We start from the raw sequence: 27,678 nt of genomic DNA on the forward strand, positions 1-27,678 counted from the left end.
GCATAGAAATGACATAAAAATGAGAACGAATTCCAATATAAAAACATTTTTGGGATTGTAGTTAGATTATTTCTTTTATTGACATGTAATAGGTACACGGGTCACATTACAAAAATTGCACACATGTTTGTCTATTATGTGACCCATCTACATGTGTTAAGTATAGGTTAAATGGTGTTACTAATATCACCTCTGATACAAGTTGATCTAGTCTGAAAAATATTACATTCGCAAATGGCGTACTTATATAAGAGCGCATTACATGACATCATTTTTGATCCAATGTTTTGAGACTTTCAGCAGAGTAAAGTAAAAAGCTAAAAATGAAGTGTAAAATAATCCTGGGAGCTCTGACAATTGAAGCTTCTCGAATTTCAGAATTGGTGGTGCCTGAAATGTCGTCATGGATAGAAGAGGAAGCAAAACCACAAGTTATATAGATAACTACAATTACAAATTACTGCTGACTTTCCAATCACTTACATACATTGGATGCAGCCATGTTATAACTAGGAACCAGTGACATTAACGTGAATACTGGTTCATCCCAAAAAAGGTATGATCCCTGTTGAGTTCATATGTCCCCCCTCCCTCCTGTTCTTAACATATAATAACTGGAAAGGAAAATCGATGGGGGTGCTATTTCTTTAATTTTGTGTCCATCTAAGAGCAAAAAAAATCAGAACCCTTCAATTTAAGGGCAAATACAACAATTCTTGTAACTTATTATTTGGCATAAGAAAAGGTGCGGAGAACACAGCAGCTTGCCATCCATCTTTAGGACCACTCTGGGTCATTCCTGAAGATAAAGACTTGAGGTGGGATGTACGATAACCAAATATTGGAGCTAAGTGGTGAAATTATATGAGGGGAAAAAGTGGGTTTGAAGTTAATGAGTTTGGACTAATGTTGTTAATGTTTTTACCATGGAATGTGAAGAATGGTGCAGCCTTGCAGACATACAGAGTATTCTATGGTCTTACAGCGTTCCTAGTTTTTTCATTAGAATAAAGCAATGGTAGAGAGTAGAGTCTATACTCTGAATCTAAATAATATTGTGTAAAATAGCTGATTGGCTGGAGAAGGTATGCGAGCGGGGGAATAGGCCTGTTGCTCTGGGACCCATCACCAGATCGATAGGCGGAGGCCTAACAGTCTTCTTCATTGATCTGGCACAAGAAGTTTCGGCCTGAGGGCACGCAGAGCTGGCCTTCGTCGCAGGGCTTGGCTTCACACTGCACTCTGCCGTCAAACTTACAGACACATTTTTGGCTGCATGAGTCATCGGTCCACATGGTTTCTCCATGTTGCAAGAAACTGTCTAATGATAGAACAGTAACAAGGAACAAGTGTAAGTATCACATCAGTAACACAGTCGCTATGTACAGTGTAGATTTTATCAGTGTAGAAAAGAATGTGCCGAAAATGAAATAAAATGGACAGCAAAGGAGACTTCATATACAGAGCGGGATGTACTATGCATGCCATTATGGATGTGGTAGACCCACCACTTATCGCGTATACAATGGCAAAGAGCAGCTCTTCCAAAAAGATTTGTCCTTTGCGATGACAGGATTTCTGGGTTTATGACCAGAAAGGCTAATGCATTGCATACCCGCCGTAATAGCCGCGGGAGACCCTGGGAAGGTTCCGAAATGATCGCTCTTAGTGAATGTTGAGAAAATAAGACTACAGCCTTCTCTTGGGTAAAGCCATCTATAGATGGCATCTACATAACGGGTCCAGTATCACATTCCGGAGTATGGTACATATGGCAGTACAGACTCCGATTCTAAGGGGGATTGGGGGTAGGCTTCATGCTAAGGTAGGCTCAGTGTGGTGCTCTTTATGAGGGTGGTGGCTCCGTGTGGATTAAAAAGGGCACCCACAACTTATTTGCCTTGAGTCTCCACAAGCCTTAGTCCAGCCCTGAGTGTATAATATGTAAGACAGGTTACCATCATGCATGTAGTCACATAGGAGACAGATACAATAGTGTATAATGTGTAAGACAGGTTACCATCATGCATGTAGTCACAGTGGAGAGAGATATAATAGTGTATAACGTGTAAGACAGGTTACCATCATGCATGTAGTCAAAGAGGAGACAGATATAATAGTGTATAACATGTAAGACAGGTTACCATCATGCATGTAGTCACAGAGGAGACAGATATAATAGTGTATAACGTGTAAGACAGGTTACCATCATGCATGTAGTCACATAGGAGACAGATATAATAGTGTATAACGTGTAAGACAATATAATAGTGTATAACGTGTAAGACCATATAATAGTGTATAATGTGTAAGAAAGGTTACCATCATGCATGTAGTCACAGAGGAGACAGATATAATAGTGTATAATGTGTAAGACAGGTTACCATCATGCATGCAGTCACAGAGGAGACAGATATAATAGTGTATAACGTGTAAGACAGGTTACCATCATGCGTGTAGTCACAGAGGAGACAGATATAATAGTGTATAATGTGTAAGACAATATAATAGTGTATAACGTGTAAGACCATATAATAGTGTATAATGTGTAAGAAAGGTTACCATCATGCATGTAGTCACAGAGGAGACAGATATAATAGTGTATAATGTGTAAGACAGGTTACCATCATACATGTAGTCACATAGGAGACAGATATAATAGTGTATAACGTGTAAGACAATATAATAGTGTATAACGTGTAAGACCATATAATAGTGTATAATGTGTAAGAAAGGTTACCATCATGCATGCAGTCACATAGGAGTCATATATAATAGTGTATAACGTGTAAGACAGGTTACCATCATGCAAGCAGTCACAGAGGAGACAGATATAATAGTGTATAACGTGTAAGACAGGTTACCATCATGCATGTAGTCACAGAGGAGACAGATATATTAGTGTATAACGTGTAAGACAGGTTACCATCATGCATGCAGTCACAGAGGAGACAGATATAATAGTGTATAACGTGTAAGACAGGTTACCATCATGCATGAAGTCACAGAGGAGACAGATATATTAGTGTATAACGTGTAAGACAGGTTACCATCATGCATGTAGTCACAGAGGAGACAGATATAATAGTGTATAATGTGTAAGACAGGTTACCATCATGCACGTAGTCACAGAGGAGACAGATATAATAGTGTATAACGTGTAAGACAGGTTACCATCATGCGTGTAGTCACATAGGAGACAGATATAATAGTGTATAACGTGTAAGACAGGTTACCATCATGCATGCAGTCACAGAGGAGACAGATATAATAGTGTATAATGTGTAAGACAGGTTACCATCATGCATGTAGTCACAGAGGAGACAGATATAATAGTGTATAACGTGTAAGACCATATAATAGTGTATAATATGTAAGACAGGTTACCATCATGCATGCAGTCACAGAGGAGACAGATATAATAGTGTATAACGTGTAAGACAGGTCACCATCATGCATGTAGTCACAGAGGAGACAGATATAATAGTGTATAACGTGTAAGACAGGTTACCATCATGCATGTAGTCACATAGGAGACAGATATAATAGTGTATAACGTGTAAGACAGGTTACCATCATGCATGCAGTCACAGAGGAGACAGGTATAATAGTGTATAATGTGTAAGACAGGTTACCATCATGCATGTAGTCACATAGGAGACATATATAATAGTGTATAATATGTAAGACAGGTTACCATCATGCATGCAGTCACATAGGAGACATATATAATAGTGTATAATATGTAAGACAGGTTACCATCATGCATGTAGTCACAGAGGAGACAGATATAATAGTGTATAACGTGTAAGACCATATAATAGTGTAAAATATGTAAGACAGGTTACCATCATCCATGTAGTCACAGAGGAGACAGATATAATAGTGTATAACGTGTAAGAAAGGTTACCATCATGCATGTAGTTCAGAGGAGACAGATATAATAGTGTATAATGTGTAAGACCGGTTACCATCATGCGTGTAGTCACAGAGGAGACAGATATAATAGTGTATAATGTGTAAGACAGGTTACATTCATGCATGTAGTCACAGAGGAGACAGATATAATAGTGTAAAATGTGTAAGACAGGTTACATTCATGCGTGTAGTCACAGAGGAGACAGATATAATAGTGTATAATGTGTAAGACAGGTTACATTCATGCATGTAGTCACAGAGGAGACAGATATAATAGTGTATAACGTGTAAGACAATATAGTAGTGTATAACGTGTAAGACCATATAATAGTGTATAACGTGTAAGACAGGTTACCATCATGCATGCAGTCACATAGGAGTCATATATAATAGTGTATAACGTGTAAGACAGGTTACCATCATGCATGTAGTCACAGAGTAGACAGATATAATAGTGTATAACGTGTAAGACAGGTTACCATCATGCATGTAGTCACAGAGGAGACAGATATAATAGTGTATAACGTGTAAGACAGGTTACCATCATGCGTGTAGTCACAAAGGAGACAGATATAATAGTGTATAATGTGTAAGACAGGTTACATTCATGCATGTAGTCACAGAGGAGACAGATATAATAGTGTATAATGTGTAAGACAGGTTACATTCATGCATGTAGTCACATAGGAGACAGATATAATTGTGTATAACGTGTAAGACAATATAGTAGTGTATAACGTGTAAGACCATATAATAGTGTATAACGTGTAAGACAGGTTACCATCATGCATGCAGTCACATAGGAGTCATATATAATAGTGTATAATATGTAAGACAGGTTACCATCATACATGCAGTCACAGAGGAGACAGATATAATAGTGTATAATATGTAAGACAGGTTACCATCATGCATGCAGTCACATAGGAGTCATATATAATAGTGTATAATATGTAAGACAGGTTACCATCATACATGCAGTCACAGAGGAGACAGATATAATAGTGTATAATATGTAAGACAGGTTACCATCATGCATGTAGTCACATAGGAGACATATATAATAGTGTATAATATGTAAGACAGGTTACCATCATGCATGTAGTCACAGAGGAGACAGATATAATAGTGTATAACGTGTAAGACAGGTTACTATCATGCATGTAGTCACAGAGGAGACAGATATAATAGTGTATAACGTGTAAGACCATATAATAGTGTATAATATGTAAGACAGGTTACCATCATGCATGCAGTCACAGAGGAGACAGATATAATAGTGTATAACGTGTAAGACAGGTCACCATCATGCATGTAGTCACAGAGGAGACAGATATAATAGTGTATAACGTGTAAGACCATATAATAGTGTATAATGTGTAAGACAGGTTACCATCATGCATGTAGTCACAGAGGAGACAGATATAATAGTGTATAACGTGTAAGACCATATAATAGTGTATAATATGTAAGACAGGTTACCATCATGCATGCAGTCACAGAGGAGACAGATATAATAGTGTATAACGTGTAAGACAGGTTACCTTTATGCATGCAGTCACAGAGGAGACAGATATAATAGTGTATAACTTGTAAGACAGGTTACCATCATGCATGTAGTCACAGAGGAGACAGATATAATAGTGTATAATGTGTAAGACAGGTTACCATCATACATGTAGTCACAGAGGAGACAGATATAATAGTGTATAATGTGTAAGACAGGTTACCATCATGCATGTAGTCACAGAGGAGACATATATAATAGTGTATAACGTGTAAGACAGGTTACCATCATACATGTAGTCACAGAGGAGACAGATATAATAGTGTATAACGTGTAAGACAGGTTACCATCATACATGTAGTCACAGAGGAGACAGATATAATAGTGTATAATGTGTAAGACAGGTTACCATCATACATGCAGTCACAGAGGAGACATATATAATAGTGTATAACGTGTAAGACAGGTTACCATCATACATGTAGTCACAGAGGAGACAGATATAATAGTGTATAATGTGTAAGACAGGTTACCATCATGCATGTAGTCACAGAGGAGACAGATATAATAGTGTGTAACGTGTAAGACAGGTTACCATCATGCATGTAGTCACAGAGGAGACATATATAATAGTGTATAACGTGTAAGACAGGTTACCATCATGCATGTAGTCACAGAGGAGACAGATATAATAGTGTATAACGTGTAAGACAGGTTACCATCATGCGTGTAGTCACAGAGGAGACATATATAATAGTGTATAACGTGTAAGACAGGTTACCATCATGCATGTAGTCACAGAGGAGACATATATAATAGTGTATAACGTGTAAGACAGGTTACCATCATGCATGTAGTCACAGAGGAGACATATATAATAGTGTATAACGTGTAAGACAGGTTACCATCATGCATGTAGTCACAGAGGAGACAGATATAATAGTGTATAACGTGTAAGACCATATAATAGTGTATAATATGTAAGACAGGTTACCATCATGCATGTAGTCACAGAGGAGACAGATATAATAGTGTATAACTTGTAAGACAGGTTACCATCATGCATGTAGTCACAGAGGAGACAGATATAATAGTGTATAATGTGTAAGACAGGTTACCATCATACATGTAGTCACAGAGGAGACAGATATAATAGTGTATAACGTGTAAGACCATATAATAGTGTATAATATGTAAGACAGGTTACCATCATGCATGTAGTCACAGAGGAGACAGATATAATAGTGTATAACTTGTAAGACAGGTTACCATCATACATGTAGTCACAGAGGAGACAGATATAATAGTGTATAATGTGTAAGACAGGTTACCATCATGCATGCAGTCACAGAGGAGACAGATATAATAGTGTATAATGTGTAAGACAGGTTACATTCATGCATGTAGTCACAGAGGAGACAGATATAATAGTGTATAACGTGTAAGACAGGTTACCATCATGCATGTAGTCACAGAGGAGACAGATATAATAGTGTATAACGTGTAAGACAGGTTACCATCATGCATGTAGTCACAGAGGAGACAGATATAATAGTGTATAACGTGTAAGACAGGTTACCATCATACATGTAGTCACAGAGGAGACAGATATAATAGTGTATAACGTGTAAGACAGGTTACCATCATGCATGTAGTCACAGAGGAGACAGATATAATAGTGTATAATGTGTAAGACAGGTTACCATCATGCATGAAGTCACAGAGGAGACAGATATATTAGTGTATAATATGTAAGACAGGTTACCATCATGCATGTAGTCACAGAGGAGACAGATATAATAGTGTATAATATGTAAGACAGGTTACCATCATGCATGTAGTCACAGAGGAGACAGATATAATAGTGTATAACGTGTAAGACAGGTTACCATCATGCATGTAGTCACAGAGGAGACAGATATAATAGTGTATAACGTGTAAGACCATATAATAGTGTATAATATGTAAGACAGGTTACCATCATGCATGTAGTCACAGAGGAGACAGATATAATAGTGTATAACGTGTAAGACAGGTTACCATCATGCATGTAGTCACAGAGGAGACAGATATAATAGTGTATAATGTGTAAGACCGGTTACCATCATGCGTGTAGTCACAGAGGAGACAGATATAATAGTGTAAAATGTGTAAGACAGGTTACATTCATGCATGTAGTCACAGAGGAGACAGATATAATAGTGTAAAATGTGTAAGACAGGTTACATTCATGCATGTAGTCACAGAGGAGATAGATATAATAGTGTATAATGTGTAAGACAGGTTACCATCATGCGTGTAGTCACAGAGGAGACAGATATAATAGTGTATAATATGTAAGACAGGTTACATTCATGCATGTAGTCACAGAGGAGATAGATATAATAGTGTATAATGTGTAAGACAGGTTACATTCATGCATGTAGTCACAGAGGAGACAGATATAATAGTGTATAATGTGTAAGACAGGTTACCATCATGCGTGTAGTCACAGAGGAGACAGATATAATAGTGTATAATGTGTAAGACAGGTTACATTCATGCATGTAGTCACAGAGGAGACAGATATAATAGTGTATAACGTGTAAGACAGGTCACCATCATGCATGTAGTCACATAGGAGACAGATATAATAGTGTATAACGTGTAAGACAATATAGTAGTGTATAACGTGTAAGACCATATAATAGTGTATAACGTGTAAGACAGGTTACCATCATGCATGCAGTCACATAGGAGTCATATATAATAGTGTATAACGTGTAAGACAGGTTACCATCATGCATGTAGTCACAGAGTAGACAGATATAATAGTGTATAACGTGTAAGACAGGTTACCATCATGCATGTAGTCACAGAGGAGACAGATATAATAGTGTATAACGTGTAAGACAGGTTACCATCATGCGTGTAGTCACAAAGGAGACAGATATAATAGTGTATAATGTTTAAGACAGGTTACATTCATGCATGTAGTCACAGAGGAGACAGATATAATAGTGTATAATGTGTAAGACAATATAGTAGTGTATAACGTGTAAGACCATATAATAGTGTATAACGTGTAAGACAGGTTACCATCATGCATGCAGTCACATAGGAGTCATATATAATAGTGTATAATATGTAAGACAGGTTACCATCATACATGCAGTCACAGAGGAGACAGATATAATAGTGTATAATATGTAAGACAGGTTACCATCATGCATGCAGTCACATAGGAGTCATATATAATAGTGTATAATATGTAAGACAGGTTACCATCATACATGCAGTCACAGAGGAGACAGATATAATAGTGTATAATATGTAAGACAGGTTACCATCATGCATGTAGTCACATAGGAGACATATATAATAGTGTATAATATGTAAGACAGGTTACCATCATGCATGTAGTCACAGAGGAGACAGATATAATAGTGTATAACGTGTAAGACAGGTTACTATCATGCATGTAGTCACAGAGGAGACAGATATAATAGTGTATAACGTGTAAGACCATATAATAGTGTATAATATGTAAGACAGGTTACCATCATGCATGCAGTCACAGAGGAGACAGATATAATAGTGTATAACTTGTAAGACAGGTTACCATCATGCATGTAGTCACAGAGGAGACAGATATAATAGTGTATAATGTGTAAGACAGGTTACCATCATACATGTAGTCACAGAGGAGACAGATATAATAGTGTATAATGTGTAAGACAGGTTACCATCATGCATGTAGTCACAGAGGAGACATATATAATAGTGTATAACGTGTAAGACAGGTTACCATCATACATGTAGTCACAGAGGAGACAGATATAATAGTGTATAACGTGTAAGACAGGTTACCATCATGCGTGTAGTCACAGAGGAGACAGATATAATACTGTATAACGTGTAAGACAGGTTACCATCATACATGTAGTCACAGAGGAGACAGATATAATAGTGTATAATGTGTAAGACAGGTTACCATCATACATGTAGTCACAGAGGAGACAGATATAATAGTGTATAATGTGTAAGACAGGTTACCATCATACATGCAGTCACAGAGGAGACATATATAATAGTGTATAACGTGTAAGACAGGTTACCATCATACATGTAGTCACAGAGGAGACAGATATAATAGTGTATAATGTGTAAGACAGGTTACCATCATGCATGTAGTCACAGAGGAGACAGATATAATAGTGTATAACTTGTAAGACAGGTTACCATCATGCATGTAGTCACAGAGGAGACATATATAATAGTGTATAACGTGTAAGACAGGTTACCATCATGCATGTAGTCACAGAGGAGACATATATAATAGTGTATAACGTGTAAGACAGGTTACCATCATGCGTGTAGTCACAGAGGAGACATATATAATAGTGTATAACGTGTAAGACAGGTTACCATCATGCATGTAGTCACAGAGGAGACATATATAATAGTGTATAACGTGTAAGACAGGTTACCATCATGCATGTAGTCACAGAGGAGACATATATAATAGTGTATAACGTGTAAGACAGGTTACCATCATGCATGTAGTCACAGAGGAGACAGATATAATAGTGTATAACGTGTAAGACCATATAATAGTGTATAATATGTAAGACAGGTTACCATCATGCATGTAGTCACAGAGGAGACAGATATAATAGTGTATAACGTGTAAGACAGGTTACCATCATACATGTAGTCACAGAGGAGACAGATATAATAGTGTATAACGTGTAAGACAGGTTACCATCATGCATGTAGTCACAGAGGAGACAGATATAATAGTGTATAATGTGTAAGACAGGTTACCATCATGCATGTAGTCACAGAGGAGACAGATATAATAGTGCATAACGTGTAAGACAGGTTACCATCATACATGTAGTCACAGAGGAGACAGATATAATAGTGTATAATGTGTAAGACAGGTTACCATCATACATGTAGTCACAGAGGAGACAGATATAATAGTGTATAATGTGTAAGACAGGTTACCATCATGCATGTAGTCACAGAGGAGACAGATATAATAGTGTATAACGTGTAAGACAGGTTACCATCATACATGTAGTCACAGAGGAGACAGATATAATAGTGTATAACGTGTAAGACAGGTTACCATCATGCATGTAGTCACAGAGGAGACAGATATAATAGTGTATAATGTGTAAGACAGGTTACCATCATGCGTGTAGTCACAGAGGAGACAGATATAATAGTGTATAATGTGTAAGACAGGTTACCATCATGCGTGTAGTCACAGAGGAGACAGATATAATAGTGTATAATGTGTAAGACAGGTTATCATCATGCATGCAGTCACAGAGGAGACAGATATAATAGTGTATAACGTGTAAGACCATATAATAGTGTATAATATTTAAGACAGTATAATAGTGTAAGACAATATAATAGTGTATAACGTGTAAGACAATATAACAGTGTATAACGTGTAAGACAGTATAATAGTGTAATACAATATAATAGTGTATAACGTGTAAGACAATATAACAGTGTATAACATGTAAGACAGTATAAAAGTGTAAGACAATATAATAGTGTATAACGTGTAAGACAATATAATAGTGTATAATGTGTAAGACAATATAATAGTGTATAACATGTAAGATAATATAATAGTGTATAACGTGTAAGACAGGTTACCTTTATGCATGCATCCATTTGGCACCTTAAAATTATCAACTTCAAAGACCCAACGCCCAGGACAATTAACGTTGGAGGTAGATACAAGGTTTACAACCTGATCTGTTCTGGAGAGGGGCATATTGAAGTATGTCTTGTCTGTATTGAATCCAGCCTGTTTAAGAGAATTTTTTGAGTATGATATTAGTATGAAATTAATATAATAAAGTCTTCGCCTGAAAAGTATTTACTCAAAAAATGTGTGTATAATATGTAGAAATATTAGTGGAGATTCTATGGGGTATATTTACTAAAGGTTGATTTTGATTGATTTTAAATGGATTAGAATTGGCCTTTAGTAAATATACCACTAGATTTATAAAACGTGTGAGAACTCTGGTTATAGGTATATGATATAAAGGACTGTAGACAGGAAGGTTATCCTACGCTCCAACATGACCCCTTCCACCAGGTACACAATGCTCTGCTCCTGGACTTCCCACCTAATGTATGATTGCAGCCATGTGTATTGGATTTGGTAATTGGTGAGACAAGTGTTTCACCACAGGTGGCTGCAATCATACATGAGGTGGGAAATCCAGGAGCAGAGCACTGTGTACATGGTGGAACTGGTCATGTTGGAGGGTCTGGGTTATGTATGAAACAATTCATTATTACGAGACCCAGAGCTCCAGGATTATTTTAGCCTTGTACTGTAGGTAAAATCAAGGATAGAGAAATCTCCAATAAGACGTATGTGACTTAGGACAGTGTGATGTGAGATTGGAAGGTAGAGGGGAGGAAGGGTGAGAGCGACATGGGAAATAGAAATGGAGTCTGATGGCTTCAGATGGGGAAGTCTCTAAAGTGAAGGGGTTCCACTAACTATGGGATAGGGGGGATTTTACGTGTAGCAGTCTTGTGCTGGTGGGTGGGCGTCCCTCACCTCTGGCACATTTGGGCCATAGAGGTGAAAGTGCAGCAGTCTCAATGCAAAGAGTCTGGAACAAATAATAGTCTCGGTGAGGCCTCTCCTGTGTCTTGATTCCGTCATCTTTTTTCTGGTCTCCTTTGTCTCGCGTTGGAGTTCATTTATCTTTTCCACTCACTACTTCAAAATCGAAGAACAGACCTACCATCAAGACTCCTCGCCGTCTGGTCACCCAGCGGAGTCGAGCGCACAGGGCACCTCCAGAACCCACTCCATCATGACCACGAACATGGGTCATAGGAGACGAGGGCACCCGGAGGTAAGTATTGTGCGGGGTCCACACTGGCGAGCGGCCATACATGCTCACCTGAATACGGCCCGGACCAACAAAGGAGACCAGAAGGAAGCAGACGACGGCGGAATGAAGACACAGGTGGACTTTTGGCCACTTCCGTATGTATTTATGTGCTGTACATGACGCGCGGTCTGCTGGAACGTCCTGACAAAACTACACGCTGTGGTATGTTCTCTGTAATGGAGATGGCAGGAAATACGCCATCACCATTTTTTTTTTTTTAAACCTAGCTACAAAGGAAAACATGGCGTTTTCATTTGTGCCTATAAGGACTTGTGTGTTACACAGTTACTAGGCATTAATTTTATATTTTCCCATCTTCTTTTTATTCTCAATGGTAATTTCTTTTTTCCCTAATATATGGATCATACCATTCCCAGCCTCTGTCAGCAAAATGACCCCCAGCATCCAGTACACATACCTGAGCAGGGGTGCCTCCAAGACCTGTATCAGGGTCTCCGCCACTAGCTGTGCCCGTTGTCCACTGAATGTCATGGTAATTAAATACAACTAAACTTCTTTGTGAAATGTCATTCATAAGGACACACTGGAAGGTGTTTGTCTGTCAGAGAGAAAGAAGAAGTGTTTGTTACATACTCAGACTACAGCAGGGTGGTCACCTGTAATCTAGCTCCCAGCTGCAGTCAGGAGCAGATTGGTCCCCATCTGAATTATTCTGGTATAAGGCAGTTATAAGCCTGATGGGGTGAATGATACTCCAATGCCACCATGCAGGAAGGTCGCGCAGCACAACCACTCAGGGCACAGTCAGTGTGATCTCCCTGAATCCTCTGCACTGTAGAGTCTGTGGGCTCCAGCTGCAAGTGGGGAAGGGGTGAGAGGCATTTGGGAGAGAAAGCGTAGATATAAAGATGGCCACACAGCCATGTGATTACCGCTTCTTTCTTCAGGTTGTAACTTCCAGCTTTTAATTGTTTTAGTAACGTTATTACTATAAGTAAGCATCCCCAACCACATAGTCCACTTTGAAAAAGTATTGGAGTGTAGCGCACCGCCAGGAGCCTCAAGCCCTGCTCGCCGCCAGCCGGAGTGACTTCATCAGCTGCAGCCCACTGCGGCAACTGTGGTACCCCAAGCATTGGGGGTATCACTAAATACCACTGTAGTATTATATTTATTTAGAATTTATTTAATGTAGGTGTCACTAAATAGCACTGTAGTATTGTATTCATTTCAATTGTAGTTAAGGTTGGTGCCCGGGCTGGCATTACCCTATTCACTTGGGAGTTATGGGTTATCCTGTTGGGATTTGGACTACTGTTATATGAGGGGGCACGAGGCAAGGGAGCCCCCATGAGACTGCAAGGGGAGCTCTGCACCATGCTCTGGGAATGGAGGACTGCCGTTAAGGAGTAGGGAGCCGCACGCGACTCTGGCAGGAGGAGAGTGAGCGCGGGCAAAAGAACCCGGACAAAGCTAATATAAGGGGCTGCTGGGCTAACCGTTGCTGAGTCCTGAGGGAGCCATCGTGAGGAGAGGTTATCCGCCTGCCGGAAGGTGATCAGTGGTTAAACGCGGGCAGCGCAGCCGGAGGTCTCAGTAGTGAACTTGGAGTGAGTTCCGGAGCGCCCTCTGGTGAGACAGTGACAGCTATCCGTCAAGGCATTCGTGACAGCCCTCTCCTGCCTCTTAACTAAGTCCGGAGGCGGAGACAGAGGCTGTACTAGGCGGGCCCAGTGGAGAGAGAGACTGGAGGAGTGCTGGTGAGGGACAGCTCCCCTTTGGGACTCCGTACATTTAGCCAAAAGCACTTAACAGGAGTGGGAGACAGAGCCAGAGAAGTCACCTATATAGTACACTGATCAGGAAGCAGCTGTATTCTAGATAAAAGCGCTATTGTCGCAGTTGCCTTACTCAGCCAGGTTACCAGCTTCACAGACTTTAGGGACTGATACAGAGCTGTTATTTAATTCTCAATCTCCGCCAGAAATACCTACTTCAGTTATTTCCAATACTCCCAGTAACCCCTTAGTGAACTATACAAGTCAGGAACAGCGCAACTGTAGTGAGGTGCAGCAAAATAGTCCTCCCCAGTGGCGTCAGAAGGGGGGTGTCACCGTGCATTACAGTACCGGGTGACACCAACCCTAGTGACGCCTCTGGTCCTCCCTTCTCATTCTGCGAGGCTATTCTCACGCCAGCCCATGCTCTTCTATATGCATCCTTAACATTATAGCCTGTACACAGTGGATTGTGAGCGTGATTAGCGACAGTGTCAACAACCTAGAACAACTATCAATGTAACACTTTGTTGGCTGTGTAGAGCAAGTATCAATCTCAGCCTCAGCAAACAATCAGACTTAGAAAGAAAGTGCATACAGTGAAGCAGAGCTAGGGACAGGAATTACCCCAAGGAATTACCCCAAGGAATTACCCCCAAGTCATCCGTATTTCTCAGGAGAGTATAGACTCATTGCAGCGACAATTGTGCACCATCGTTAGTAACTTAGCTGGCCAGCCATCGGGGGACTGTAATATCTGGAATGTTCAATGTGTTACATGTTATGGTATTTGAGTAACGATAGAGTCATTGCCTGAATTCTGATGTTTGCTTAAAGTATTGGATTAACCACCTTAATTTACAGATAGACGGCTGGGAAGATATCTTGGTTCCAGTGTAATAAACTATTCCGTGGACACGTGTCCCTTACTGTAGTGAATTCATATATGTATGTTATTTATGAAATGTATTGAGTTATATCTGCTGTACCCTGTATTGAATTAACTCCCTTGTTACTGTTTGGAGCAACAATAAACCCAGATATTCCTCAGTATCAATTGAATTGATATATTGTAAGGAGATTCATAACCCGGTTATTGCATCCCGAGGGAAAGAGCCGCTCCAAAGTGAGACTTATCTGATACCTCGCTAAGACCTTAGTAATACAGTATCATAGAGGGGTGTTATACACCACGCAGACAGACGCTCCAGGGGCCTATCTTACCATCAACAGCTGGGAACTGCCTAGGACTGACCCGGCGCCTGATCATTACTGATTGCAACTGCGATTACGCACACAATCGGTCGATTGTTGCGTTCTGTGCATGCGTATGCATCATACTGCGCATGCGCGAAGACCCAACTGAGATCGGGATTGCGATTGCAGTGACTACACAGGCCCATCGCAGAGTGATTGACAGGAAGTACTGTTTGGTGACGAGGTGGTGGGTGGTGAAACGCAGGAGGCGTGACAGTGCATGTGAACACCGTTGCAGGGGTGTGCATAAATTAGCCACTGTGATGCCATACGCAGCCTGGGCTCTCACTGCGTGTGATGACGTTAGCAATTCCTGAGTAAGGTCAGAGCTTGTGCAAGTGTGCGTGAGGCTCCGATGATACGCCATGTTACCGATGGTTTTGCAATCTTGCTAAGTATTACGGATGTGTGTTAGGTAAAGTGGGTGTCCTTATATTAAGCCTCATATGGCGTTGCAATCATTAGCATATCATCACAGTCAGACTGCGTGCGTAATCGCTATTGCCATCCTTACTGAATCAGGCCCTTGGTCCACAATCGGAGTAAGGAAGAAGACATCTACAAGGTAAGGAAAGATCGGGATAGCACATTGCACCACCTCCACAGCAGATTACCATCTCGGATGGCTCTAAATAAAAAATGGCCGGTGCAGCAACACTCATAATGATACCAAAAAGAGCTATACACAAAAATGTGTACGTTATAAAATCATTTAATGATCATTTTCCTTTTACAGGTGCCACCAATTTTTAAAGCACTCATATTGCAGTTTTATTGAGAGGATCTCAGGACATATTGGGGGTCTGATGGAATATTGGTAAGTCTAAAGGCATGTGGTGGTCTTGGGGCATGTGGGGAAGTCTGATGTCCTGTGGAAAGTTCTGATAAGTATGTACAGAGGTCTAATGTCATGTGGGGAAGTAGACTTGTATAGGGAGATTTGATGGGTATGAGCACACCTCCCAACATGACCTTCTCCAGGAGGGACACAATGCTCTGGTCCTGGACTTCCCTGGTAATTTATGATTGGTGGAGGCCCCAGAGGTGCGGCTGCAGCACAGTCCAAAATTCACATAGGGGAGTCACAGCAGCTGCCAGTGAGTCCCAGCCAGTGACGTTTGGCAGCGTGTGAGATGACAGCTGGTGTGACTCCCCTATTATACGCGGCTATACGCAAGTTATGCACAATTATACCCAGCAGAACAGCGGCTGAAAAGTGAGTTTACACTGTTAGCGTTTACACTCCTATATTTTGCCGACTGTATGATTTTCCGACTTGAGCTATACAACCAAACATATCCATCAGTAGACATATTCCTGCACGTTGCTGATTGATTTATCCTATAAACTGAGCCATCTGTCTTAGAGTTTCTGCATTACTACTGGTCGTCTTTTTAAAAGCTGTATATTATACCAAAGATACAGTACCCTGTGGAAAAGCACCAAGTGCTATTATATATAAACACCTAGTGACTTCCTATTTACATAGGGATTACTATTATCCACGGGTTCTATACTACCAATTTGCATGGACATCAAAGGAGTGTTACTGTACCCGGACTACTGTTGAGGAAGAACAAAAATAGGAAAAATCCTTTTTTACCAACATCCAAAAACATATATATATATATATTTCATAACTGTTTTTTACTAGCTGGACGCGGCTATATAAAAATGATCATCTACAGTGGTTCTATATGAGATGTGTTCTGTGTATACTGTATATAAATAGAGAAACACTTTCTTTATAAACAGGAAATAAAGAAACATTGTTTCATCTTGTACAGGGAGCAGTTTCTCAACGGCTGCTTCTGAATTGCGATTGATCTGTTTGAACAGTTTAAAGAGAATTATCTAGTGTTCTATTATGTAATTATTGTTTTTTACTAATATAAGATTCTATCAACATATTTAGCATCCATTTTAATACCTAGTGTCAAAGTGTTGTTTTTTATTTACCTTTATTGATTGATTTTGTTTTTTTATCATATATGGCACCTTTTTTAAAATATTGAAAATATTACCTATACACCTCCTAAGTGTTGATAAGATATTTACTACTTATTTATTTTTTATTTAATTTTCTGGTCATTTTTAGCACGGTAATCTTTTTCTGTTTCTATACACAGTTATGCCCAGCTATATGCAGTTATACCCAGTTATACCGTTATGCCCAGCTATATGCAGTTATACCCAGTTATACCGTTATGCCCAGCTATATGCAGTTATACCCAGTTATACCGTTATGCCCAGCTATACACAGTTATACCCAGTTATGCCGTTATGCCCAGCTATATGCAGTTATACCCAGTTATACCGTTATGCCCAGCTATACACAGTTATACCCAGTTATACCGTTATGCCCAGCTATACACAGTTATACCCAGTTATACCGTTATGCCCAGCTATACACAGTTATGCCCTGCTATACACAGTTATGCCCAGCTATACGCAGTTATACCCAGTTATACAGTTATGCCCAGCTATATGCAGTTATACCCAGTTATACCGTTATGCCCAGCTATATGCAGTTATACCCAGTTATACCGTTATGCCCAGCTATATGCAGTTATACCCAGTTATACCGTTATGCCCAGCTATACACAGTTATACCCAGTTATACCGTTATGCCCAGCTATACACAGTTATACCCAGTTATACCGTTATGCCCAGCTATACACAGTTATGCCCAGCTATACACAGTTATGCCCAGCTATACACAGTTATACCCAGTTATACAGTTATGCCCAGCTATATGCAGTTATACCCAGTTATACCGTTATGCCCAGCTATATGCAGTTATACCCAGTTATACCGTTATGCCCAGCTATACACAGTTAGGCGCAGATCACGCTTTGGCCTGAGCCATGTTGTGCTGAAGGTGGTTCTGCCAGAGCTCAGCGCACAATTCTGCTTTGGATAATCACCTTATTAGATTCAGTTCCGTGATACGGCACCTCATGCCATGTTACTATCAGGGCCCAGACAGCTGTGTAATCTAATTGTTCGAAATGTTTGTTCATGTCGTCTGACATCTGTGTCAGCACTTCTTTCTCTGTAGTCTGTCTGTAATATATCTTTCCACCACATTCATTATCCACGTCCGACCAAAAGGGACAGATCATGTAGGCATTGGGAATGGGGAACGCATCCGGCGTGTACTTCGTCATTTTGTCTCTGAATGAGATTGCTCCATTGTTGTTTATCTGAGAGAAAAATAATAATGTTACAGGAGTGGCTGCAAATGACATCACCTGAGAGTGTGCAATGAGAGACATGGGTATATGCAAGACGTCAGCCACTCACATGGGATCAGACACTCACACGGGATCATTCACATGGGATCAGTCACTCACACACGGGATCAGATGCTGAAAAGGGATTACAAACTTACACAGAATCAGACTCTCACACGGTATCACTAACTTACACAGGATCAGACTCTCACACGGTATCACTAACTTACACAGGATCAGACTCTCACACGGGATCATTCACATGGGATCAGTCACTCACACACGGGATCAGATGCTGAAAAGGGATTACTAACTTACACAGGATCAGACTCTCACACGGTATCACTAACTTACACAGGATCAGACTCTCACACGGGATCACTAACTTACACAGGATCAGACTCTCACATGGTATCACTAACTTACACAGGATCAGACTCTCACACGGTATCACTAACTTACACCGGAATCAGTCCCTTACACAGGATCAGACTCTCACACGGTATCACTAACTTACACAGGATCAGACTCTCTCATGGGATCACTAACTTACACAGGATCAGACTCTCACATGGTATCACTAACTTACACAGGATCAGACTCTCACACGGGATCACTAACTTACACAGGATCAGACTCTCACATGGGATCACTAACTTACACAGGATCAGACTCTCACACGGGATCACTAACTTACACAGGATCAGACTCTCACACGGTATCACTAACTTACACAGGATCAGACTCTCACATGGGATCATTCACATGGGATCAGTCACTCACACACGGGATCAGATGCTGAAAAGGGATTACTAACTTACACAGGATCAGACTCTCACAAGGTATCACTAACTTACACAGGATCAGACTCTCACATGGGATCACTAACTTACACAGGATCAGACTCTCACATGGTATCACTAACTTACACAGGATCAGACTCTCACACGGTATCACTAACTTACACCGGAATCAGTCCCTTACACAGGATCAGACTCTCACACGGTATCACTAACATACACAGGATCAGACTCTCACACGGGATCACTAACTTACACATGATCAGACTCTCACATGGTATCACTAACTTACACAGGATCAGACTCTCACACGGGATCACTAACTTACACAGGATCAGACTCTCACATGGGATCACTAACTTACACAGGATCAGACTCTCACACGGGATCACTAACTTACACAGGATCAGACTCTCACACGGTATCACTAACTTACACTGGAATCATTCCCTTACACAGGATCAGACTCTCACACGGGTTCACTAACTTACACAGGATCAGACTCTCACACGGGATCACTAACTTACACAGGATCGGACTCTCACACGGGATCACTAACTTACACAGGATCGGACTCTCACACGGGATCACTAACTTACACAGGATCAGACTCTCACACGGGATCACTAACTTACACAGGATCAGACTTTCACACGGTATCACTAACTTACACCGGAATTAGTCCCTTACACAGGATCAGACTCTCACATGGTATCACTAACTTACACAGGATCAGACTCTCAAACGGGATCACTAACTTACACAGGATCAGACTCTCACACGGGATCATTCACATGGGATCAGTCACTCACATACGGGATCAGATGCTGAAAAGGGATTACTAACTTACACAGGATCAGACTCTCACACGGTATCACTAACTTACACAGGATCAGACTATCACACGGGATCACTAACTTACACAGGATCAGACTCTCACATGGTATCACTAAATTACACAGGATCAGACTCTCACACGGTATCACTAACTTACACAGGATCAGTCACTCACACACTGGATCAGATGCTGAAAGGGATTACTAACTTACACAGGATCAGACTCTCACACGGTATCACTAACTTACACAGGATCAGACTCTCACACGGTATCACTAACTAACACAGGATCAGACTCTCACACGGGATCATTCACATGGGATCAGTCACTCACACACGGGATCAGATGCTGAAAAGGGATTACTAACTTACACAGGATCAGACTCTCACATGGTATCACTAACTTACACAGGATCAGACTCTCACACGGGATCACTAACTTACACAGGATCAGACTCTCACATGGTATCACTAACTTACACAGGATCAGACTCTCACACGGTATCACTAACTTACACCGGAATCAGTCCCTTACACAGGATCAGACTCTCACACGGTATCACTAACTTACACAGGATCAGACTCTCACATGGTATCACTAACTTACACAGGATCAGACTCTCACAAGGGATCACTAACTTACACAGGATCAGACTCTCACATGGGATCACTAACTTACACAGGATCAGACTCTCACACGGGATCACTAACTTACACAGGATCAGACTCTCACATGGGATCACTAACTTACACAGGATCAGACTCTCACACGGGATCACTAACTTACACAGGATCGGACTCTCACACGGGATCACTAACTTACACAGGATCGGACTCTCACACGGGATCACTAACTTACACCGGAATTAGTCCCTTACACAGGATCAGACTCTCACATGGTATCACTAACTTACACAGGATCAGACTCTCACACGGGATCACTAACTTACACATGATCAGACTCTCACACGGTATTGCTAACTTACACAGGATCAGACTCTCACACGGGATCACTAACTTACACAGGATCAGACTCTCACACGGGATCACTAACTTACACAGGATCAGACTCTCATACGGTATCACTAACTTACACCGGAATTAGTCCCTTACACAGGATCAGACTCTCACATGGTATCACTAACTTACACAGGATCAGACTCTCACACGGGATCACTAACTTACACAGGATCAGACTCTCACACGGTATTACTAACTTACATAGGATCAGACTCTCACACGGGATCACTAACTTACACAGGATCAGACTCTCACACGGGATCACTAACTTACACAGGATCAGACTCTCACACAGGATCACTAACTTACACAGGATCAGACTATCACACGGTATTACTAACTTACACGGGATCAGACTCTCACACGGGATCACTAACTTACACAGGATCAGACTCTCACACGGGATCACTAACTTACACAGGATCAGACTCTCACACGGGATCACTAACTTACACAGGATCACACTCTCACACGGTATTACTAACTTACATAGGATCAGACTCTCACACGGGATCACTAACTTACACCGGAATCAGTCCCTTACACAGGATCAGACTCTCACATGGTATCACTAACTTACACAGGATCAGACTCTCACACGGGATCACTAACTTACACAGGATCAGACTCTCACACGGTATTACTAACTTACACAGGATCAGACTCCAGCGCCGTAGCTAGACAGCAGTGCGCCCTTTGCAGCACTGCCGCCCCTCTCACTCCCTCTCTGCCCCCCTCCCCCCCCTGAGTGCTTACCCTAACTTCCGAGGTGAGGAGGGAGGGTGGGATCTTGTGCCGATTTTCAATGTCCGGCTGCTGGAGGTTTCTATCTGCAGACCTCCGGCACAGAGAAGTGTGTGGCCGGTGCCGCTGGAGGATGGCGCCCAGTGCACATGACCCCTCAGCCCCCCCCTAGTTGCGGCCCTGCAGACTCTCACACGGTATCACTAACTTACACAGGATCAGACTCTCACAGGGTATCACTAACTTACACAGGATCAGACTCACACGGTATCACTAACTTACACAGGATCAGACTCACATGGTATCACTAACTTACACAGGATCAGACTCTCACATGGTATCACTAACTTACACAGGATCAGACTCTCACACGGTATTACTAACTTACACAGGATCAGACTCTCACACGGTATCACTAACTTACACAGGATCAGACTCTCACACGGTATCACTAACTTACACAGGATCAGACTCTCACAGGGTATCACTAACTTACACAGGATCAGACTCTCACATGGTATCACTAACTTACACAGGATCAGACTCTCACACGGGATCACTAACTTACACAGGATCAGACTCTCACACGGGATCACTAACTTACACAGGATCAGACTCTCACACGGGATCACTAACTTACACAGGATCAGACTCTCACACGGGATCACTAACTTACACAGGATCAGACTCTCACACGGGATCACTAACTTACACAGGATCAGACTCTCACACGGGATCACTAACTTACACAGGATCAGACTCTCACACGGGATCACTAACTTACACAGGATCAGACTCTCACACGGTATTACTAACTTACATAGGATCAGACTCTCACACGGGATCACTAACTTACACAAGATCAGACTCTCACACGGTATCACTAACTTACACCGGAATTAGTCCCTTACATAGGATCAGACTCTCACATGGTATCACTAACTTACACAGGATCAGACTCTCACACGGGATCACTAACTTACACAGGATCAGACTCTCACACGGTATTACTAACTTACATAGGATCAGACTCTCACACGGGATCACTAACTTACACAGGATCAGACTCTCACACGGGATCACTAACTTACACAGGATCAGACTCTCACACGGGATCACTAACTTACACAGGATCAGACTATCACACGGTATTACTAACTTACACGGGATCAGACTCTCACACGGGATCACTAACTTACACAGGATCAGACTCTCACACGGGATCACTAACACAGGATCAGACTCTCACACGGTATCACTAACTTACACCGGAATTAGTCCCTTACACAGGATCAGACTCTCACATGGTATCACTAACTTACACAGGATCAGACTCTCACACGGGATCACTAACTTACACAGGATCACACTCTCACACGGTATTACTAACTTACATAGGATCAGACTCTCACACGGGATCACTAACTTACACCGGAATCAGTCCCTTACACAGGATCAGACTCTCACATGGTATCACTAACTTACACAGGATCAGACTCCCACACGGGATCACTAACTTACACAGGATCAGACTCTCACACGGTATTACTAACTTACACAGGATCAGACTCCAGCGCCGTAGCTAGACAGCAGTGCGCCCTTTGCAGCACTGCCGCCCCTCTCACTCCCTCTCCGCCCCCCTCCCCCCCCCTGAGTGCTTACCCTAACTTCCGAGGTGAGGAGGGAGGGTGGGATCTTGTGCCGATTTTCAATGTCCGGCTGCTGGAGGTTTCTATCTGCAGACCTCCGGCACAGAGAAGTGTGTGGCCGGTGCCGCTGGAGGATGGCGCCCAGTGCACATGACCCCTCAGCCCCCCCCTAGTTGCGGCCCTGCAGACTCTCACACGGTATCACTAACTTACACAGGATCAGACTCACACGGTATCACTAACTTACACAGGATCAGACTCACACGGTATCACTAACTTACACAGGATCAGACTCACACGGTATCACTAACTTACACAGGATCAGACTCTCACACGGTATTACTAACTTACACAGGATCAGACTCTCACACGGTATCACTAACTTACACAGGATCAGACTCACTCGGTATCACTAACTTACACAGGATCAGACTCTCACACGGGATCACTAACTTACACAGGATCAGACTCTCACACGGTATCACTAACTTACACAGGATCAGACTCTCACACGGTATCACTAACTTACACAGGATCAGACTCTCACACGGTATCACTAACTTACACAGGATCAGACTCTCACACGGTATCACTAACTTACACAGGATCAGACTCTCACAGGGTATCACTAACTTACACAGGATCAGACTCTCACACGGTATCACTAACTTACACAGGATCAGACTCTCACACGGGATCACTAACTTACACAGGATCAGACTCTCACACGGGATCACTAACTTACACAGGATCAGACTCTCACACGGGATCACTAACTTACACAGGATCAGACTCTCACACGGGATCACTAACTTACACAGGATCAGACTCTCACACGGGATCACTAACTTACACAGGATCAGACTCTCACACGGGATCACTAACTTACACAGGATCAGACTCTCACACGGGATCACTAACTTACACAGGATCAGACTCTCACACGGGATCACTAACTTACACAGGATCAGACTCACACGGTATCACTAACTTACACAGGATCAGACTCTCACATGGTATCACTAACTTACACAGGATCAGACTCACACGGGATCACTAACTTACACAGGATCAGACTCTCACACGGGATCACTAACTTACACAGGATCAGACTCTCACACGGGATCACTAACTTACACAGGATCAGACTCTCACACAGTATCACTAACTTACACAGGATCAGACTCTCACACGGTATCACTAACTTACACAGGATCAGACTCTCACACGGGATCACTAACTTACACAGGATCAGACTCACACGGTATCACTAACTTACACAGGATCAGACTCTCACACGGGATCACTAACTTACACCGGAATCAGTCCCTTACATAGGATCAGACTCTCACATGGGATCAGTCACTCACACTGTGAGGTTCTGGTTTTGTTGTGGACCCGAGGTGGTGATAGGAGCAGACACAGAAGCAGAATTAAATGAAAATGTGGAACTTTTAATGAGTGGTTTAGTAGACATGAATATGGCAAAAGTAAAATTCCAGGCAAAGCACTGAAGTGAACTTGGGATCTGTAGTGAAGCAAATGGGAGAATGTCCAGATAGTGACAGGCAGGAACAGTCCAGTATGCAGGTATGATGAGGCTGAAGTGATATGCAGGCAGAGGAAATATAATCCAGCAGAGTGTCAGTGGGCAAGGTGCATGGTGACAGCAGACTCAGGTACTCAGGCAGGAGGAAGGTAAATGGAGGGTGCAGGGGAAGTCCAGCGATTGGAGCAGGCAGGCTAACAGGCTAGGTAGCATTTCCAAGGAGGCAGGTAACGAGCTCAGGAACTCTCTCTCAGCTGTCGTTGAGAAACACGTTGCACTGGCAATGAAGGGAGGCTCTGGACATTCCTAAATACCAAGTGCTGTACCGTGACTGGCCGGAGAGAGAGCACGTGACCCACCAGGATTGGACAACTGAATCACATGGCTGTAGGCAAGATGGCGACGCCCATGCTGGGCGGAATGGAAACACCGCCAGGCTTCACCAGACCAGAGTGACAATGTGCCCGCACAGAGCTACACGCAGCCAATGCCCCTCGCCACACACCAGCACCACCGCCAGACTCCCCCCGCCACAGCGACCTCACAGCTATCACCCGTCGACCACCATGCCGAGAAACCCTGGTCGTGACACACACGAGATCAGACTCTCACATGGGATCTTTCACTCACACAGAATCAGACTCTCACACAGGATCACTCTCCCATGGGATCAGTCACTCGCACAAGGTCAGACTCTCACACAAGGTCAGACTCTCACACGGGATCAGTAACTTACACCGGATCAGACGCTCACACAGAATCAGTTCCTTACATAGGATCAGACTCTCACACGGGATCAGTCACTCACGGGATCAGTCACACACGGGATCAGACTCTCAAACAGGATCAGTCATTCACGTGGGATGAGGATTTTTACCTCTGGATGAGGCCCTTGTAAGATCTTGCTATGTAGCCCCCAAAGATATAGTTATGCCCTTGCATGCAACACAGAGGGCTGACTAATATATATGGTCACTCAAAAAGAACTAGCTCTGGATTTAATATGCACTTGCATGAGTTATACTGTGTGACATTTGCTCAGACTGTGAGGGTAAAATTATACTTTTGTAGTTTTTACACAGGTTTGACAGACTGCAGCCATGGAACCTATGTAATATAAGAGAGTCCCCATTTTTAGGTAATGTTGTGGCCCTGACGAAGGTCAAACCTAGGCAAAACCCTAATTCTGGTCAAACTACACCACCATACCAAATTTGGTGGATCTAGGTCCAAAACTCTGGGTGTGTATAAAGCAAAAACAGACAGACATACACGCTTTCTCGCTTGTTATATAGATTACATTTGCAATGCGATTTGGATGCGACATTAGCGCAGCAGATATTGTATATTACAGGCCGGGGATACTAAATATTTGTGTGTAACCATCAAAAACAGGTGTTTTTAGGGAATAATCCACAAATATTTAGTGATAAATAGGCCCCTTTATGATATATCTTACTCAGTCACATAGCTGCTTTTCCCATCCTCGTTCTCTCCACTAATCGTCTGGGGCTGTCCCAAGATTCTCTAAGAGGCTGAGAGCCTATCAGAAGACGCCAAGAACTCTCTCAGCCTTTCAGAGAATCGCGGAGCAGCAGCGCCTGCCTCAGACCATAGTATGATGTCATCACAGCGCAGTTGCTGCAGGGGTGTCCTTCCATGGCTTACATACTTACATAACAGCCTCTGTAGATTTCACCAAAGAATGTGAATGAACGTGACAGCGTAATAAGGTCTGTTCCACCATCATCCTCAACCTCAGTTTCGAAGTCGTTATAAGCCGGCCCATATGGATACATGAGAGAGCCTAGGGGGAGGGATGCAAAAATATCAAAGGATATTGGTGCCAAAACCATTTAATTTTCACATATGTGAAGAGTAAAGTTAATATTAATCGATCAGTCTTAGCGTGATTTCCCATTTCATGTGTGTTACAAAACAATGTATCCTGGAGTTTACCCTCCCTTGGTCATTGCAGGTGGCAAAATACACCCCTATTGGCATGTAGCTGCTGACACAATGTTTGGGAAATGAACACATCAGCCTTTCTGTCTTTCTGTGCAAATGCTACGTTACAGTGTGTGAGCCAGGCAGCCTCTAGTCTCGAGTTACAGTGTGTGAGCCAGGCAGCCTCTAGTCCCGAGTTAGTGTGTGAGCCAGGCAGCCTCTAGTCCCGAGTTACAGTGTGTGAGCCAGGCAGCCTCTAGTCCCGAGTTACAGTGTGTGAGCCAGGCAGCCTCTAGTCCCGAGTTACAGTGTGTGAGCCAGGCAGCCTCTAGTCCCGAGTTACAGTGTGTGAGCCAGGCAGCCTCTAGTCCCGAGGTACAGTGTGTGAGCCAGGCAGCCTCTAGTCCCGAGTTACAGTGTGTGAGCCAGGCAGCCTCTAGTCCCGAGTTAGTGTGTGAGCCAGGCAGCCTCTAGTCCCGAGTTACAGTGTGTGAGCCAGGCAGCCTCTAGTCCCGAGGTACAGTGTGTGAGCCAGGCAGCCTCTAG

General features: G+C 42.2%; 1 protein-coding gene across 1 annotated transcript in view; it reads right to left on the minus strand.

Moving 5' to 3' along the window:
* Nucleotides 1–1,148: 1,148 nt before the first annotated feature.
* The window catches only part of LOC148450940 (alpha-tectorin-like), a 36,775-nt gene continuing 10,245 nt past the window's right edge, over nucleotides 1,149–27,678 (minus strand). The window contains exons 3-7 of the mRNA XM_088462491.1: nucleotides 26,862–26,992; nucleotides 18,278–18,556; nucleotides 12,773–12,913; nucleotides 11,087–11,240; nucleotides 1,149–1,321 (exon numbers count right to left, since the gene is read on the minus strand). Of these exons, the coding sequence (XP_088318617.1) occupies nucleotides 1,149–1,321; nucleotides 11,087–11,240; nucleotides 12,773–12,913; nucleotides 18,278–18,556; nucleotides 26,862–26,984 (870 nt within the window). The 5' untranslated portion in view covers nucleotides 26,985–26,992. The remainder of the gene's footprint in view (nucleotides 1,322–11,086; nucleotides 11,241–12,772; nucleotides 12,914–18,277; nucleotides 18,557–26,861; nucleotides 26,993–27,678) is intronic.

Source organism: Taudactylus pleione, unplaced genomic scaffold (genome assembly GCF_031769625.1).
Source record: "Taudactylus pleione unplaced genomic scaffold, aTauple2 ptg001250l, whole genome shotgun sequence".
NCBI classification, from domain to species: domain Eukaryota; kingdom Metazoa; phylum Chordata; class Amphibia; order Anura; family Myobatrachidae; genus Taudactylus; species Taudactylus pleione.